Source organism: Wyeomyia smithii, chromosome 2, assembly GCF_029784165.1.
Source record: "Wyeomyia smithii strain HCP4-BCI-WySm-NY-G18 chromosome 2, ASM2978416v1, whole genome shotgun sequence".
NCBI lineage: Eukaryota > Metazoa > Arthropoda > Insecta > Diptera > Culicidae > Wyeomyia > Wyeomyia smithii.
The window spans coordinates 270,589,239-270,608,745 of record NC_073695.1 but is presented as its reverse complement, the minus strand read 5'-3'; the positions used below and the strand labels follow the sequence as shown (position 1 = coordinate 270,608,745).

At 39.0% G+C, this 19,507-nt stretch overlaps 1 protein-coding gene across 10 annotated transcripts in view; it reads left to right on the top strand.

Annotated features, from left to right (window-relative positions):
• The window catches only part of LOC129721937 (formin-like protein), an 87,364-nt gene extending 68,236 nt beyond the window's left edge, over nucleotides 1-19,128 (top strand). For all 10 annotated transcript variants that reach the window (XM_055675070.1, XM_055675065.1, XM_055675066.1 and 7 more), the window contains 6 exons: nucleotides 14,004-15,753; nucleotides 15,814-16,106; nucleotides 16,167-16,619; nucleotides 16,684-16,785; nucleotides 16,845-16,976; nucleotides 18,451-19,128. In XM_055675070.1, the coding sequence (XP_055531045.1) occupies nucleotides 14,004-15,753; nucleotides 15,814-16,106; nucleotides 16,167-16,619; nucleotides 16,684-16,785; nucleotides 16,845-16,976; nucleotides 18,451-18,663 (2,943 nt within the window). In that variant the 3' untranslated portion in view covers nucleotides 18,664-19,128. The remainder of the gene's footprint in view (nucleotides 1-14,003; nucleotides 15,754-15,813; nucleotides 16,107-16,166; nucleotides 16,620-16,683; nucleotides 16,786-16,844; nucleotides 16,977-18,450) is intronic.
• The last annotated feature ends 379 nt before the right edge of the window (nucleotides 19,129-19,507 follow it).

The following is a 19,507-nucleotide window of genomic DNA, read 5'->3' as shown; positions in this document are numbered from 1 at the left end:
TTCCTTGCGATTTGTTTATATCATTTGAAATGATTGGTTTAATTGGAATGACAACATCCTCGACTATTGGTTTTTGTACATCACCTCTATTCCGGAAATATATTGTGTGCATTTTAGTTATTTTCGTTGTTTTCTGAAAGTGGTTATCTTCGAATTCAAAATGGTGTCCAGGCTCAATGCTTGGCTTCTTTACATCATTTCGATTACGGACATATCCATATGTAGTAGTATTCGGTTAATTTCGGCTGTTTCCCAGAAGTTTCCATTTTACAATTCAAACTGGTGTCTGAGGTCAATTTTTGGCTCCTTGCATCATTCTAGATCCGGTGATACTCATATTGGGTGATACAGTTATACCTCGATATAAGGCAACTTTATTTTTATTTTCGTTACGTTATACAGTAATCACCCGATTATATCAGTACCCGATTTTATCTGCCCCCGATTTTATCACATTTTTCACCCGATTTTATCATCATAAAAAATTTCATCAAAAAAATGTCAGGGTGAACTGATTTTCTATTACGCTTCAATATTTAAGATATTTTTCATAATTCTGTGTATCATTCTGGATGTAGTTCACATTAAAAATTCAACCGATGCACAATGTTACATTTTGCTGTTTTCGTGCGAATAGTTGAATAGTGATACAAATGTTTATTATAACCATATAATATTTTCGGAGAAGTTACAAAATATTGAAAAACGCATCTTTTGATGCAGAAAGCTGGGTGATCAATCCTCCTAAAAGTGAAATCGAATATTTACTTTTTCATTAGATGAAGATAGACGCTTGGTGTCTTAGGCAAAGGTGATCTCAAAACAAGAAACTTTACAGAAGACATCATGTTTCTATCTCTTACATATTGCAAGCAACATAAAGTTTTCTACGAAAAGGCATTAAAAATTGTTATTTACATTTTAAGATTTTTCTGGTTGCAATATGTGAGAGATATCAGCATGTTGTCTTCGGCAAAGTTTAGTGTTACGAGAACATCTAATATTTTGCTGATGGTACTGCGCTACAGAAAAGCAAGTAATTCGTTTTACTAATTCAAACAAAAACATGAACGAATAAAAAACTTAATTGTAATTTTTTTGCAACTTTACATCGATTTTTTTAGGTTTTTAATTTTTTAGGGTTTGTTCAGAAAAGTTTTAGGCAACTGAATTATCTATCTAAAAAAATGTTTTAAAAAAAATAGTGATTTTTTATAGTCACTTTTTGTTTTTGATTTTTTTTCAGTACTGGATCTCAAATTGAATTTTTTAAATATTCTTTATAAAAGCTCAGACAGTTTTTTCAAATTCATCCCTTGACAACTTTTCTCTATCTTTTGTCATTATTCAGATATATCGATTCATAAAAAACAACTGCAGCTTTTTTCATATGTTTGTACAGATAAATTTTCCAAAAAAAATTAAAATCACTGATTTTACGTATTTAGTTATTGATTTAACATCTTCAATAAAAAAACCTAAATTAATCCACCTAGCGGTCAGACTCAGCCTTTCTCATTCAAACTCATCATTTGTGAAAATAGGTTTACATGATTAGACGCGGGGGCCTAGTGTGGTTGGTAACGTCTCTGCCAACCACGCTCGACGCCTGGGTTCGAATCCCACCGCCGACATAGGTGTCGATGGTTGTGAGGTGGCGTGATCCACTCACAACCAACCCAACTGGTCTAGATTCAATCCTAGCCGACACCGGGAGATTTTCTGAGGCGAAAAATCTCTGGGATCACGCCTTCCATCGCATGAGGAAGTAAAGCCGTTGGCGCCGGTCCGTTAATAAACGGGTCGTGAGTTAGGGTCCTGGGTGTGGAGTCGCCTCCCTGGGCGTCGATGATTGGCCACAACAGTGGCGGAACTAGACCGACGGAAAATAAGCGAGAATAGAAAAAAAAATACATGATTACTTGAATCCAATATATATTCACTCTTTGGGTTCTAAAATATTGATGTTGTAATTGAAGTATAAAATATGAAATTTGACGTAATGTTAGTGCTCAAGACATAGCGAAATAAAGAAAATGACTCTTAATTTCGAACAATTTAATAACGAAATCTTTAAATTTCTTTTCATTCTGAAACTTTTGAACCACATATTGAATTATTATGAAGTTTGTTATTTGTTAATTTGAGAGATGACTCGTTTGTATGACACTTATGTTCAAATTAGTCGTGTAATACTTGAGATAATAGACTTTCGTTTTTTTAACAATTTAATACATAACGGTGGCAGCCAAACTTTGAAACCACGTGTTCAATCATAATTCATCAGTTAACCCTTAACTAGCCCGTTCATCTAATATCAATATTGTTCAAATCGGTTGTGTAGTTTTTAAGATAATGAAGTTTCGTGATTTTCACATTTCGATACATTACAGACGAAGTTACAGTCCGATTACAGCAAAATTCAATAGGGTGTTATGAGGCAGCTAAACCTTTCATTTGATACTAATTCTGTGGAAATCGGGTCAACCATCTCTGAGAAAAGTGAGTGAGCCCAAGTAGTCTTCAGAATATGTTTCTTTTCATAGCTGGATTTCACATTTTTAAAAATAACAGGCAAAGTAATAATCCGTTTGCAAAACAAATCAATAGGGTCTTATGGGCAACAAGACTTTCCATATGACACTGATTTTATGAAAATCGGTCCAGCCATTTCTGAGAAACATGAGTGAGATTAAATAGTCTCCAGAACACGTTTCTTTCCATAACTTCTGAACCACATGTTCAATCTTCATAAAATTCAAAAGTTAAGGGTTTTTTAGGTAGCCCGTTCATTTGAAACCAAATCGGTTGTGTAGTTTCTGAGATATTGATGTTTCGTGATTTTTACATTTTGATACATAATCTCTAAACTAGAAATCAGATTACAACAAAATTCAATAGGGTCTTATGGGGCAACTAGACCTTTTATTTGCAATTAATTTCATTGAAATCGATCCAGCCATCTCTGAGAAAATCGAGTGAGATTGAGAGAGCGTTACACTCACACAAACATACACAAACACATACAGAAAATGCTCAGCTCGTCGAACTGAATCGAGTGATATACGGCAATCGGCCCCTTTGGAGCACTTTTATACCTTTAGTTTTTGCAGTGATTGCTATACCTTTCTAGGGGAAAGGCAAAAAGTGAAATGATAGAAATGGCTTTTAATTTCAACTTCAAACCCGAGCAAGGCCGCAAACATTGAAATAGTACAATATCAAATTTAAATGATGTTGAGGCCACATATTTTGATCGTAGCTGTAGTTTTAAACAGTCTGCGGGTTACGTTTCTTTCTATAACTTTCAAACCACATGTTTAAACATTATTAAATTCATTGTTTAAGGGTTTAAAAGCCCATTAATTTGAATTCAACCACATAGCTTCTGAGATATAAGAGCGATTTTCACATTCTGACGCAGCGCCAAAACTAAAAGTTTGATTTCAATGGAATTCAATAGCAACCTAAGCGGCAAATAGACCCTTCATTTGACACCAAGATAGAAGGAATCGGTCAGAACATCTCTGAGAGAAGTGAGTGCGAAAAAAAAGGTGCTAGTAAACACGTACACACCCATACTCACACACACATATACACCTATAGATGCATACATGCAGAAAATGCTCGATTCGTCGAACTGAGTCGAGTAGTATACTTTTCTACCTTTTAATTAGCCAGTGATCGTTAAGAGAAGGTCAATATGTTTACTTTCATTATGTGATTTCACATTTTTATGAACGACGGACAAAGTTACAATCCGATTACAATGAAATTCAATAGCAACCTATGGGGCAACTAGACCTTTCATTTGACACTAATTTTGTGAAAATCGGTTCAGCCATCTCTGAGAAAAATGAGTGAGTTTAAACAACCTCTGGATAACTTTTCTTTACATAACTTTTGAACCATATGTTCAATCATAACGAAATTTAAAAGGTAAGGGTTTTGGAGATTTGCAACCAGTTTTATTGAAATCGGTTATGTGGTTTCTGAGATATTGATGTTTCGTGATTTTTACATTTTGATACATAACCTCTAAACTAAAAATTCGATTACAATGAAATTCAATAGCAACCTATGGCGCAACGAGACCTTTCATTTGCAAGTAATTGAAAATTGGTCCAGCCATCTCTGAGAAAAGTGAGTGAGAAAAAAAAGTTGCACATACACACACACACACATACATACATACATACATACATACAGAAAATGCTCAGTTCGTCGAAAGGGGTCGAGTGGTATATGACATTCGGCCATTGGGACCACTTTTATACCTTTGGTTTTTCCAGTGATTGCTATACCTTTCTAGGAGAAAGGCAAAAACTAAATTTTAAAAATTTCCCGATTTTATCCCTATTTTATCACGCCAAAAATCATCAGGGTGTGATATAATCGGGTGATCACTGTATTTACTTGATTGGTTCTCGAGCTGTGCAAAATTCGTATTTCATTTGTAAGGGACCTCTCCCTTGTAGAAGAGGGAGGGGTGTCAAACCATTATGGATGTATTTATTATCCCTTAAAACATCCACCTGCCAAATTTGGTTCTATTTACTTGGTTAGTTCTCGAGATGTGCAGAAATTTGTGTTTCATTTGTATGGAACCCCTCCCTTCCAGAAGAGGGAGGGGTGTCGAAAAAATGTGGACAAATTTGTTATTACTAAAAACATCCACATAGCAAATTTGGTTCCATTTGCTTGGTTAGTTTTTGATATGTGCAGAAATTTGTGTTTCATTTGTATGGGACCTCTCTATACCGCCACCCGAAGTTGCTGCGCTCGTGCGGTACTGCAAGGCCACCAACAAGCCGTTTCTGATCGGCTGCGATGCCAACGCTCACCACACGATCTGGGGCAGCTCGGACACCAACACCAGGGGTGAGTACCTACTTGAATACCTTACTTCTAACGATGTCAATGTATGTAATGCAGGGAATAACCCCACGTTTATCAACGCTATCAGACAGGAGGTCCTTGATCTCACTCTGTGTAGCGCCTCTATTTCTGAAAGGATTAAAAATTGGCATGTCTCCGATAAAACTAGTTTGTCGGACCACAGACACATCGTTTTTAATATAGAGGCTAACCCTCTGAAAAGAGAGCTGTTCAGAAATCCTAAGAATACAGATTGGGAATCCTTTAAGGAACACCTGATCGATTCACGAACTTTCGGTTACAGCAACATTCGAAATTCAGTTGACCTGAATTCGGCAGCAAATGATCTACAAAACAGAATCATGGATGCTTTCGACGCTAACTGTCCACTAACACAGCGGTCAGTATGCCGTGACGTACCCTGGTGGAATGATCAACTTAGTGACCTTCGTCGGGAAACTAGGCGGTTGTTCAACAGGGCAAAAGTCACGTTTAACTGGGACGACTACAGGGCGTCCCTCATTAAGTACAACGCCGAGCTACGCAAGGCTAAACGGAAATCCAGAGTTAGTTTCTGTGAAAGAATCCAAACTCTGCCGGAAGCTACAAAAGGCGATGTCCAAAGACCATACTAACGGTTTAGGACAGGTGAGGAAAGAGGATGGATGCCTCACTGTCACTACCAAGGAAACGCTGGAGGTTCTTATAAACACCCACTTTCCTGGATCGACAGAGACCGAAGAACTGAATAGTGATGGGTCGCGGCAGGACAATTCGAGACATATGGCGGGAGTCCATCCTGCTGGCCCGTCGACTGTTCACGGAAGCTTCAATAGGTTGGGCTCCAAGCTCATTCGACCCTATGAAGTCTCCTGGTCCAGACGGCATACTACCCATCTTTCTACAAAAATCGGCCGCAGTTATCATGTCCGAACTCATCAACCTCTTCAGAGCCAGCTTTATCCTGGGCCATATTCCGGATAACTGGCTGAAGGTGAAGGTAGTGTTTATCCCCAAAGTTGGAAGAAAGGACAAAACCCTACCTAAAACTTTCAGACCCATAAGTCTGACTTCATCGCTTCTCAAGTTGATGGAGAAAATAATGGATAAATATATCCGTGATGAGTTTCTTAAAGACTCCCCGCTGAACAGGAACCAACATGCCTATCAAAGCGGCAAGTCAACAGAAACTGCTCTTCACAGCTTAGTGACGTTGATTGAAAAGTCCCTGAGTTATCAGGAGACGGCGCTATGTGCCTTTCTTGATATTGAAGGGGCCTTCGATAACACGTCCTCTGCATCAATTGATACGGCTCTTTCTCATAAGGGAATCGACCAAACTTCAAGGAACTGGATACACGCAATGCTCTCTAGCAGAGTGATCACAGCAACCTTGGGAGATTCGTCTGTAACAATGTCAGTGATCAAGGGATGCCCGCAAGGAGGAGTTCTCTCGCCCTTGTTATGGTCACTAGTTGTCGACGCACTTCTCAACAAGCTTTCACAGCTTGGTTACGAGGTCATTGGATACGCCGATGACATCGTCCTCATCGTCAGAGGTAAAGATGACGCAACTCTGTCGAGCCGAATGCAAACGGCTCTGAATACCACCATGTCATGGTGTTTACAGGAGGGTCTAAACATAAACCCCTTAAAAACAGTCCTAATTCCATTCGGCAGACGAAGGACGATCTCCATCACTCCTCCAATACTGAATGGAGTTAGACTGGGCTTCAGCAATGAAGTCAAATATCTCGGAATTATTCTGGACAAGAAACTGAACTGGTCTACACAACTGGATCATCGCTAAGAAAGCGATCTCAGCGATCTGGGCCTGCAGAACTCTGTTCGGTAAGACCTGGGGACTGAAACCAGACTTGGCACTCTGGTCTTACAAGACCATTGCCCGACCAAGAATCACCTATGCTGCCCTAGTGTGGTGGACTAAGGTGAACGAAGTGACTGCGCAAGCCAAACTCAAAAAAGTTCAATGACTTGCATGTCTTTCGGTTACCAGCGCTATGCGAACAACTCCAACTGCAGCCATGGAAGCTATGCTTTGCCTATTACCTCTACATCTTCATGTGAAAAAGGAAGCAGAGCTTGGCGCTCTAAGGTTGCAAAGGAGGAAAACCATACTTGAAGGGGACCAAATCGGCCACCTTCGCATACTTAGGGAGTTCAAACTAACTCCGCTATTAACCACAGTCTCCGACTGGATGGACGTTAGAACCAACATGGATATTCCATATAGAGTGATTGAAACAAACCGCTCTATGTGGAACAATGGAGGGCCTAATCTTCCACCTGGCATCGTCAGTTTTTATACGGACGGCTCGAAAATGGGATCCCTAACGGGATCTGGTATATACGGACCCGGTATCAGGGAAACGTTTTCCCTGGGAAAATGGCCCACCGTTTTTCAAGCAGAGGTATATGCCATATATATCTACGCAAAAATATGTCTGCTACGCAACAACAGACATGCGAAAATCGGTATATTCTCGGACAGTCAAGCAGCACTACTAGCACTTAAGTCCGTCAAATGCGCTTCCAAACTTGTTTGGGAATGCATTGAAACTCTACGGGAACTTTCCCGACAGTATTCATTTTTTCTGTGTCGGGTGCCCGGACACTGCGGAGTCGAGGGTAATGAACACGCTGACTACCTAGCAAGACAGGGATCAGCTCAGCGGTTTATTGGCCCCGAGCCGTTTCTGGGTACGTCCATTTCCGCTATCAAAAGCGAACTACTAACTTGGGAAAGGCTAGAAATAGTATCCCAATGGCAACAGGCACAGGGTTGTAGACAAGGCAAACAGTTTATCTATCCGAACCCTGGAACCGCCAGAAAGCTACTTAGTCTAAATCGTAGTGACCTACGGATAATCACGGGACTCCTCACCGGACACTGTCCCGCTTTTTATCATTTAAAGAAAATCGGCGTAGTGTTGAACGACACCTGCCGATTCTGCAAATCTGAACCAGAGAGTTCAGAGCATTTGCTTTGCTCTTGCGAAGCTCTTGCTTCCTCTAGGTACAACTTCTTAGGAAGTTACCTTTTAACTCCATACCAAGCATGGAGCTCCAATCCCAAGCAGGTCATTAGTTTCATCAACTATGTTGTACCTAATTGGGGTACAGGTTTACAACAAAACAGTTCTACTCCTTCAATGAGTACGAACAATCCGTAACCTGTGCACAGCAATCGGGGCCCGCCACAAAAGACAATCAGCAAGAATGTCGCAGTGGCATTTCAGTACCCAGTGCCCTTCAGGCATACCGAGATAAAAAGATAAAAAATAATAGGACCTCTCCCTTCAAGAGGAGGGAGGGGTCTCAAACCATCATAGAAACCTTTCTCGGCCCCTAAAACCCTTACATACAAATTTTCACGTCGATCGGTTCGGTAGTTTCCGAGCCTAGTTTTATCTGACTAAAACACAAAATAAAAGTTATACACAGTCGAAAGATTTTCACTTCCAAAATGGGTTAACGTGATCTTATTGCCAAAATTTGTGTGCAGTTAAGTTAGAACTGAATTGTGCATACACAAGAGAGAGAGAGAGAGAGAGCGAGAGAGCGAGAGAGAGAGAGAGCGAGAGAGAGAGAGAGCGAGAGAGAGAGAGAGAGAGAGAGAGAGAGAGAGAGAGAGAGAGAGCGAGAAAGAGAGAGCGAGAGAGAGAGCGAGAGAGAGAGAGAGAGAGAGAGAGAGAGAGAGAGAGAGAGGAGCGAGAGAGGGAGAGAGAGAAAGAGAGAGAGAAAGAGAGAGAGAAAGAGAGAGAGAGATAAAGAGAGAGGGAGAGAGAGAAAGAGAGAGAGAGGGAGAGAGAGAGAGAGAATCTGAGAGAGTGCTGCCAGCCCCTCAGTCGAGTTGAGGCGAAAACTGCTCATTTGCAAAATTTGAATTCGCACTAATGTGTGGTTATTCTATTAAAAAGCGCGCTAAGAAATGACAAAACATCTGCTAAAATTTAAATGAATATACTGATTCTGAATATTGTTCTGCTTCTTTCGAGCCAGTACAAAAAAATTTTTTTTCGTTAGCTGTTTCATTATATTTTTCCTTTATTGCTATAACATTCGAATGTCTAAATCCAAAATTTGGGCGCAATATCATGAAATCTGAATTTTTTATGACTTTTCAAAGCTTGGCGAACTGACGTTTTTTGTCTTTTTTTTAAAAAAAAGCACATTACTTTGAAACGCTCTGTCGCTTCAATGATAGCTTGGATTTTTTGACGTCAAAGAAAAAGTTGTTGTAAATACAGTCATACCTCGATATAAGGCAACCTCGATATAACGTAACTCGATATAACGTAACTTTTACCTTGATATAACGTAACTTTGAAAATGTTTTGAAATTGAAAATAAATGATACAGCAACTGTTTTCGGAGTATAAATTGCTTCAAAAAAGTGTTTGTAGTAAGTTTTAAAATTAATGAAACTAATGCAAAAATTGTTCTAAATGGGCATAAGAAAGGTTTAAAAATACTAATAGGTGATGGGAAATAGGTTTTCATGCATCCTTCAATAACAATTCACAGTCTTGCATCAATTAGAAAAAAAATTTTTTTTGCTTGTTGAAATCTTCTCTAAATGGGCATAATAAAGGTAAAAAAATACTGATAGGTGATGGGAAATAGGTTTTTGCGCATCTTTGAGTAACCGTCAACAGTCTTGCATCGATTAGAAATTTTTTTTTGTTTGTTGAAAATTGTCCTGAATGGGCATTGAAACGGTTTGAAATTACTGATATGTGATGGGAAATAGGTTTTCACGCATCTTTGAGTAACTTGTGTATCAATTAAAAAAAAATTTTGCTTCTGAAAATATTTCTAAATGGGCATAAGAAAGGTTTAAAAATACTGATAGGTGATGGAAAATGGGTTTTCGCGCATATTTGAGTAACCATTAACGTTCTTGCATAAATTAAAAAAAAAATTTTTTTTGCTTCGATATAACGTAACTCGATATAACGTAACGAAAATAAAAATAAAGTTGCCTTATATCGAGGTATGACTGTATTGTGCAAAACAAACCCTTTTCGTTAGATATTTGTAGAATTTGGTCATAATAGGCCTAACACTAGAAAAAAAAAGGTGATTTTTTGTAGAAAAGTAGCTTAAAAGTTTAGTTGCCACAGTTTGCCACGGTTGTGACTGCATTCAAAATTTAGGTAAAAACGTAAACTTTCAAATGCATACTGTCCGCTGCTGCGCAAAACTGCGCAAATTGTCACTTTAGTGAAAAAAGCGATAGCAGTTTTTTTTAAATTTTTTTAAGGTTGAAATTTCATCCAGGATTAATTTTAATCATAACCATGATACCCTATTAATGGAAATTTATGATATCGAACTCAATCCATAAGAATAAAATAAAAATTTGGGCAAAAATTACAAAATTTATCAATTAAAAGTTATAAAATAAGTGTTAAATAAGAAAATAGTAAACAAATCTTCATGAAATTTTAATTATGTCAAACCTTATCACTTTCTGCAAATTTAAAACAATATTAAAAACAATCAGCCCTTTTCAATTAATGATCATGAAATTCGCTAAACTGATTGAAGTGTTAAATACTAGCAGCAAACTCCGGCTAACAATAGCCCGTTTGAAGATTGCTTTTGCTTCGCACTCTTTGGCATACAAAAGTAAAGCACACATTTTGCTTTATGAGAAAAAAACAAAGAACAGTCGTTGCTCTCCGCATCTTTTCGTATTAATTTAGAACGTTGTGTCATTCCAGTGTCTTGGTTTTCAAATTCATAAATTCATTGAATTTTGACGTAGGACTACGTCTTTGTTTCCTATACTAGATTACACTTTGTGAAATTGAAAATGAAACTGGCAAATGTTGCGTCAGATTTCAAACGGTTATAGCAAGCGAACGACTTAATGCCTCTTAGTCATTTATATGTCGGTGGATAGATAAAATGTGTAACAATTTTTTGAAATTATGTTCAACATTGTTGCTTTACTGTTTAATGGTGGAAAAAGGTGAAAAGTTCCAAGGTCAAGCTTTCACATACGTTTCCCTCGTTATTGGCTTGCTTCCCAAGCACAGATAACAATAACATGGACGAAATAAATTCCACTGCCTACATATTTTGACTCAACAAAGTGTTTTGGTTTGTTTGTCTTTGTCTAAGCTGCGTGGCCACGCCTTAATGGTAAAAATCTACGCTGAACTCGATACAAAAGACTGCGTGTGGAAAATTCCGCTTCAGTTCAGTTTGTTCCACAATAGCAAGTGCGGTGCAGCTGTTAAAGCTTCGCGACATTGAGAAACGAGAGCTACATACGAGTCAACTTCCAGGCACTGCGGAACATGTTACACCTTTATTTTGCATACGGCAGCAACAGTTACCATCGTTCGCTGCAGGATATTTTGCTGGCACAGCTACTGGAGGGCACAGCGGAGAGCAAATTTTATGCGCGGCCAACAAAATAATCGATGCTACCGGTGGTGGTGTGATCATCAGCATTCTGTAGCATACATTTCGAGCTGAAGATTATGAAATCGGTTCTTTCCAGAACTATAAGATGATGAAGATAAGAGTTATGAGAAATTTCACATCTACTACTAGTGTGAAATGTTCATCTATTTCTAAATAATCATTTTTACAATAACGACCAAGGTGCACCAGAGATAAACGGTAGTGTTGCCTATGAATAGTTTATCACAACAAGATGTAACACTCATTTCAAGAATTTACACTGCAAAATTGAGTGATTTTCCGGTTTAATTGTTTGTTTGTGTTCACTCGAACACCGTTATCAGTCAAATATTAGAAACGAAAATTAGGTTATCTAAGAACCAGAGTGATTTGCGCATCGGGAAAGCAAAAACTTTCTTTTGATGCGTATGAAAATTACTCAGTAGTATCGAAGGTGTTTTGGTTTGTTCCTCTTTCTCGAAGCTACGTAGCCACGCCTTAATTGCAAAAATCTGCTCTGAACTCGATACAAAAGACTGCGTGTAGAAAATTTAGCTTCAGTTTAGTTTGTTACACATAAGCGAGAGCAGTGCAGCTGTTAAAGGTACGCGACATTGAGAAACGAGAGCTGCATACGAGTCAACTTCCAGGCACTGCGGAACATGTTACACCTTTATTTTGCATACGGCAGCAACAGTTACCATCGTTCGCTGCAGGATATTTTGCTGGCACAGCTACTGGAGGGCACAGCGGAGAGCAAATTTTATGCGCGGCCAACAAAATATTCATGGTGCGATTATCAGCGTTCTGTAGCACGAATTTCTAACTGAATATTATGGAATCGGTTCTTTTAAGAACTTCAGATGCTTGAAGATAAGAATTATGAGAATTTTCGCAACTACTACTAGTGTAAAATTTTCATGTATTCATGCATCGTTAGTTGTAAAATACCGACTATCAAAAATAAACGGTAGTGTTACCTATGAACAGCTTAGCGCAGCATATAATAATATTTAGTTTAGCATATATTATATATTTAGTCCTACGTCACCATTTCATACAACTCCTAGGGCTGTATACCTTGTAGTATTATTATGGAGCCTTCAACTTCAGCGGCACCACCTAATTCAATGTCTAGTAAGTTGTCAATTCATGGTATTATACATGTATTTAAATGTCCTCTTTCAACCAGAGAAACCGGATTAGGAAGATAACATATATATGAAAAAATGAAACATCAAAAATTACTAGAAGAAATGAAAATTGCAGCGAAAGATATTTTTTCCTGCTGATAAGTATAATGAACTTCAAATTTTCTGGAATCAATTCAACACGAGATTTGAGCGATCACAGCGGAAGATGATGATGCTGATGATGATTTTTTCAATTTGTAATTAGTTTGTATTACTTATGTTGTTTTAGTTTATTAAAAAAAAATATGTATATAAATATATATATATATATATATATATATATATATATATATATATATATATATATATATATATATATAAATATATATATATATATATTTAGGCAAAATTTGTTTAGTTCGAGGGGTCGTCCATAAATTACGTATTTTTTCAATGGGGAGGACACCCGGTGGCACTACTAGTGGTCAAAGATCATATAATTCTATAAAAAAGGAAAAAAGTGCCAAAAAATATTAGAATTGGATTTCGTGCTTTATGGGCGGCCCCAAACAAAGATTGGATACCTGATTCGTGTTCAGCGCCCCAAAATTATGTAAATACCAAGTTTTTGTCGCATTTATCGACCCTTTTTTTGCTTGGCCAGCCTTTGTATGGAGTCGCCCCACTGTGCAGTAGAACAAGGTATTTTTCAAAGAAATGATAGAGCAATAACTTCGGTGTTATGGCATTTATTGAGCAATGAAAGAGAACTCAATTTTTCATATCATAAACTATTTGTTCTGATGACTTTGTTCTTCCAGCTTATTCGCGCAATATTTTAACTAACGCAACTGTGGTCTTTGTTACACCTTTTGGCTCAAATTCGACGTTTTTCTTTATTGGCGACTTACCACAGAGATGATTGCTCATTCTTCAACTAAAAGCAGAATATTCACCAGATTATATGCTACAAAATACATACCCCAGAATCGCTCGATCATTGTAATTCTGGAATAAGCTTTTTCAGTTTTGCCTTGCAATACTGGGAGTTTTTAGCGCGAGCACAAGCGATCCGATTACCGCTATACATACTTCGACTGAGCTGTTCGGTGATGTGTGAAAGATTGACTGACGTTGTCGTAATTGAACACTGCATGTATCTCTCTGGCCGTGAGCATACGCAAAAGTGTTGCAAAGATCAAAACAAGTGTCAGTTCCCGATGATGACCACTGGTGCACTTGCATGAGACTGAATTAGGATGCAGGATGGGGTGTTACCAGGAAGATTGAAACGGATGCCGTATGCGTATCGGTCAAGCTGATCAATCACTTCGCTTGAGTGCGCATGTTGGAGGATGGAAATCGGTGTCTGTTTTCTATCACCGTGAACGGTCGTAGGGAATAGACAGGCAAAGCTAATCTATTGCTGAATAGTAATGACTGATTTGTTTGGGACGTTATTTACCGCTACTGAATCACTTTCAAGAATTTTGTTTGCTTGGCCATCTTATTTTGGATTAAATGACAAATGTTTCTATTTTTCCTCCACAGAAACGAAAAATGGTCGGCGAATCAACGTCGACACAGGTCTTGCGAGATTTGGAAATCTCACTGCGCACCAATCACATCGAGTGGGTGAAAGAGTTCCTGGACGACGAGAATCAGGGTCTGGATGCACTGATTGACTATCTCAGCTTTCGGCTCGCTATGATGCGCCACGAGCAGCGGATACAGGAGGCCAAATCTGAGTCGGACGAGGGTTTAAATCCAAAGGATACCACTCTGACATCGTATGGAAGCAACGAAACGAACCACAAACTTGGTTTGAATGGGTTTATACGACCCGGACTAGGAGATATGATGGATAGCCCCAGTATCCGGCGGCGGTCGAGGCATATAGCTAAGCTGAACATGGGGCTAACGACTGATGATATTCATGTATGCAACATGTGCATGAGGGCAATTATGAACAACAAGTATGGTTTTAATATGGTGCTCCAGCATCGAGAGGCGATAAATTGTATAGCGCTCAGTTTGACTCACAAGTCATTGCGAACGAAAGCTCTGGTATTAGAATTACTAGCGGCGATCTGCCTGGTCAAGGGTGGTCACGAAATTATTCTATCGGCATTCGATAATTTTAAGGTAGTCTGCTCCGAGCAGCGTCGATTTCAGACACTCATGGAGTACTTTATGAACTACGAATTGTTTAATATCGATTTTATGGTGGCTTGCATGCAATTTGTAAATATTGTAGTACATTCCGTAGAAGATATGAACTACAGGGTGCACCTGCAGTATGAATTTACTGCCCTCGGTCTAGATGAATATCTGGAGAAACTTAGATTAACTGAGTCCGAAGAGCTTCATGTTCAGATATCGGCCTATCTGGATAATGTGTTCGATGTAGCCGCACTCATGGAAGACAGTGAAACAAAGACTGCCGCCCTGGAAAGGGTTAACGAACTGGAAGATGAACTTGGTCGTGCTTTAGATCAGGCTAGTGAAATTGAGAGGGAAGCTTTGTTCAAAATCGGTGAACTCGAATCGGAACTAAGTCAAACACGAGCAGAACGAGATGATTTGTTCAATAAACAACGAACGGTCGAAGAGGAAATAACGAAACTAAAACGAGCACTCAAGGAACACGAACAGGAATCCAAAAGCCGCCAATCTATGCTGTTGGAGCTTGAGAATTTCACGAAGACTCTCCCGAAGGGCACTTCGATTGCGGACGTCTCCAACCTCCTGGCAAAGGGTGGAAAACTCTCCGAGCTCAGTCCCACGAGTAACGGAGCAGATAAAACCGCTCCACCGGTTCCACCACCACCAGCACCTCCTGCAGCGCCTATGCCTCCACCTCCACCTTGCCCACCAGTGCCACCAGCTTTGCCAAACCTGAATGGCGATGCTCCACGGGCTCCTCCGAAACCCCCCTCCTTCATTCCGCCTCCACCGGCTGGCCCGGGCGGTTTCATGAACTTCGGCGGCGCCATCCACTGCACCGACGGTGCCATGACTATCAAACGCAAAGTACAAACCAAATATAAACTGCCAACGCTCAACTGGGTTGCACTGAAGCCAAATCAGGTACGCGGAACCATTTTCAACGAACTAGACGACGAAAAGCTGCATCGACAGATCGATTTCATCGATTTCGAGGAGCGGTTCAAAATCGGTATGGGTGGCCCACTGACCAACGGCAACTGCGATATGGACGGACTCTCAACATTCCCCAGCAAGCGATTCAAAAAACCCGAGCACATATCGTTGCTAGAGCACACGAGATTAAGAAATATTGGTAAATATTAGTTAATGGGTTTTTATATTTGTTCGAAACCTAACGGTTCTCTCCCTCTAGCAATCTCTCGTCGCAAGCTGGAAATGCCCGTAGAGACAGTCATCAAGGCAATCAATCTCCTCGATCTCAAGCAGCTATCATTGGAGAACGTTGAACTGCTACAAAAGATGGTTCCCACAGATCAGGAACAGAAGCTTTACAAAGAGTATGTGATAGAGAGGAAGGATCTGAATTTGCTTACGGAAGAAGACAAGTTCATGCTGCAGTTGACCAAGGTCGAGCGAATTTCCTCGAAATTGTCCATTATGAACTACATCGGAAACTTTTTCGACAGTTTACTTCTTATCAATCCGGTAAGTTATTGTCCTAAGTATAAACTGGGTATAGTGTACCAATGTGGTTTTCTTCAACAGCAAATCTACGCGATTATTTCTGCTTCGTCTTCGATTAAATCGTCGAAAAAGTTCCGCTCGGTGCTGGAAGTAATCCTAGCGTTCGGAAATTATTTGAACAGTAGCAAACGGGGTCCGGCGTACGGATTCAAGCTACAAAGTTTGGACAATTTGTTGGACACAAAGTCCAATGATAAGCGAATGAGTTTGATGCACTACATCGTAGCAACCGTACGGCAAAAGTTCCCGGAACTTATGAACTTCGACTCTGAGTTGTTCTGCATCGACAAAGCAGCACAAGTTTCACTTGAAATTCTAATTACGGACGTGAGTGAGCTTGAGAAGGGTATGGAAGCTGTACGAAAAGAGGCTGATCTGCGAGGCAAGGGCGCACAAAATCACGTGTTGCGGGACTTTTTGAATAATTCCGAAGAAAAACTAAAAAAGCTTCGCACGGATTGTAAAACAGCGCAGGTATTTTTCTTCAAGAATCGAAAAGCAGATCCGATTCCAATACTAAATGATTCATTTCTTTTAGGATTCATTTAAAGAGTGTATCGAATACTTCGGTGAATCATCTCGGAGTTCGGATGCCAACGCATTTTTCTCGCTGTTGGTGCGGTTTGTCAGAGCTTTTAAGGTAAATATTGATATTGAGCATTCATTATCATAAATCAACAAAATCGATCTCCCATTCAGACGTGCGATCAGGAGAACGAACAACGACGTCGCCTCGAGCTGGCTGCGCTGCAAGCCGCAAATAAGAAGGATGCACTGGAAGAGCAAGTCGTACTGCGGAACAACAAGCTCAACAACCAGAAGAAGCAACAGGTATGCTCACTTCATCATGCATTAACGCAAAAGAATGCTGCCACGGGCGGTAGCGCTGTTACCGTCGGTGGTAGCAGTGGCAACGTTAGCAGTGCTGGCGATGCCAGTATTCGATTGTCCAGTACATTCCTACAGAATCTAACGCAAATGAACCGGGAATTGCAACATGTATTTAACACGAATTCGCTGATTAGTTAACCATAGGTTTGATGAAAAAAAATGTGTGTAGCTTGTAATAGACAGTGTGATTAGGATGTTTTTTTTTTTTTGTTTAGAGTTTGAACTGTGTTTTTCTATGTTTGCGCTATTTTTTAGAAGTTTTTCGGTTACTTCAACAAGTATTTTGCCCGACGACACTTTGGGTTTTTTACCGACACATATTTTAGGCTTGGTTACGGTTTAGACTAGGATACAAACCCCTTTTGAAAGGTTTGCTTTTTTGGTTGCGGATGCTATCGATTTGACGTCTTAATTTCGTATATGATTAGATATATTTCGCTGTTAATATTGTTTTGCTTCACTGAGTGTAGTTACTGTTGTATAATATTATGTGCATAATCAGGTCTATGTGTGTAACTGTAGTTTGTAAATTTACTATTAGTTTCTCCATTGCTATATTAAATACACTTTATATTCATAAAACGTGCTTTTCGCTCATCGTACTTACATGTTCTAGACAGATTGATCATTTCAACAGCATTTTAAAGTTTCCTTCGTTTAGTAAGGTATGTAATTAACCATTGTTTGTTTTAATTATCACATTTCGTTCGTACGTCAAGACCGAAAATGAGCTGCGAATATCCTGGAGTTCGCTTTCTGTGGCTGGTGCTAGTCAAGCGAAGAGCTCTTTACAAAGTGTCGTTTTGAAGAAAACCAGCAAATCTGATCCGAACCTATTTCAAAAGATGCTGACTAGAAGAAAAAGACTTTGGGACACGATAGAGAAGTCTTAATTTCAACTTTTGCATCGTGGTGTTATATATTTTACTGTACAAAAAATCATATTTCGTATCAATCTTACCCATACACGCGTTGCTGTTTGTCATTTGAGGTTGCGATTTTTCCGCATTTTCTGTTACTATCGTCTTCAAAAAATGATGGAAGTTTTTTATACAATTCTATCAGTTGAGTCAGTTGACGAATTCATCTAACAAGATTAACTACATCAATAAAATGATGACTTTCAGCCTGATTTGTTTTCACATAAGAACCCCATATAAGCTTGCTTGTGCATGAATCCAAACGCTTTGTAATCCTGCACGTGCAAATTGCACTCATCTGTTAAAAACACTTAGAAAAAACTAGCACTATGTATCGTAACAAACTGTAAATTAAGATAAGTTTAAAAATACTTTGCACATAGACAGGGTGGTGACTGGTAGAGAATAAAAAAGCGCCGATTTTTCGTGCCAATAATCCATTGAACGGGGCAATTCTTGCTAAAAAAATGCTTGTGGCCATCTTCCTCTCCTAGGAGGCCGTAATCAACGAACTGAAGACGAAAACCAACTCGGTGCGCGAGAAGAAACTGCTCCAGCAAGACGAGGTTTACAACGGTGCCCTGGAGGATATTCTACTGGGTCTCAAGAACGAACCGTACCGCCGGGCGGATGCCGTCCGGAGAAGCCAGCGCAGGAGAATCGACAGCAACCGGCTGTCGCGGACAATGGAAGAGCTTGAATTCTAGCGCGGCGACGGACAGCACGAATAAAAATGACAACAAAAATGTGATTGATTACCTTTACGATTCCGCACAACCTTGCACAATGTATTTGCAACAAACAGCCACTATGACTCTCACTTTATGTATACTGCTTATCTAACGAATGAGCTTAACATACTCTTTGAGATGATTTTTCTTGATATGTGTATATACACTCAAAAGTTTATAGTCATAGGTTAACTGTGAAGACAATGCTGAAGACAGTCTTTAGAAATGTTGTTATTTTTTCTCTACTCGTAAGTAGGTTTTTGTTAATTATATTAATTCAGCATACATTTTAGTAAAACTTTCATCTCTTCATGTGTACATATTTTACGGAATAATATTTTATCATGCTATGATAACGAACGAACATTTCAATATGGGGAAAGCTCGTATGCACATAATTTTATTATACAATGAAATTGAAACAAAAGAATCTTACAAATATTTAACTTCCCATTTTGTTATGCCGAAAAAAAGTCCACATCTTTACATTTGTCGGTTTTTACTGCTGATTTTAGGACAGCTACAGAAAAAATGCGAGTGCAAAAAAATGAGTTTCGTAAATACAGCAAAGAAAAATAAAATTTTCTGTTCAGAAACGCTATCCGCTGTTTTTAGGAAATTTTTTTTATTAAAGTTTCCTAAATGACTGCCCGATTGAACTAGTTTTTACACTCTCGCTCAGAGTTTCTAACATTATACGAGCTAACAAACGTGATATGATTGCGAAATTGTTGGCTTCAAAGTTTCTAACCTTCATAAAATGTTTTCAAAAATATATTTCACTGGTCGAACTAGAATTTATAATCTGGTTGATTTTCTA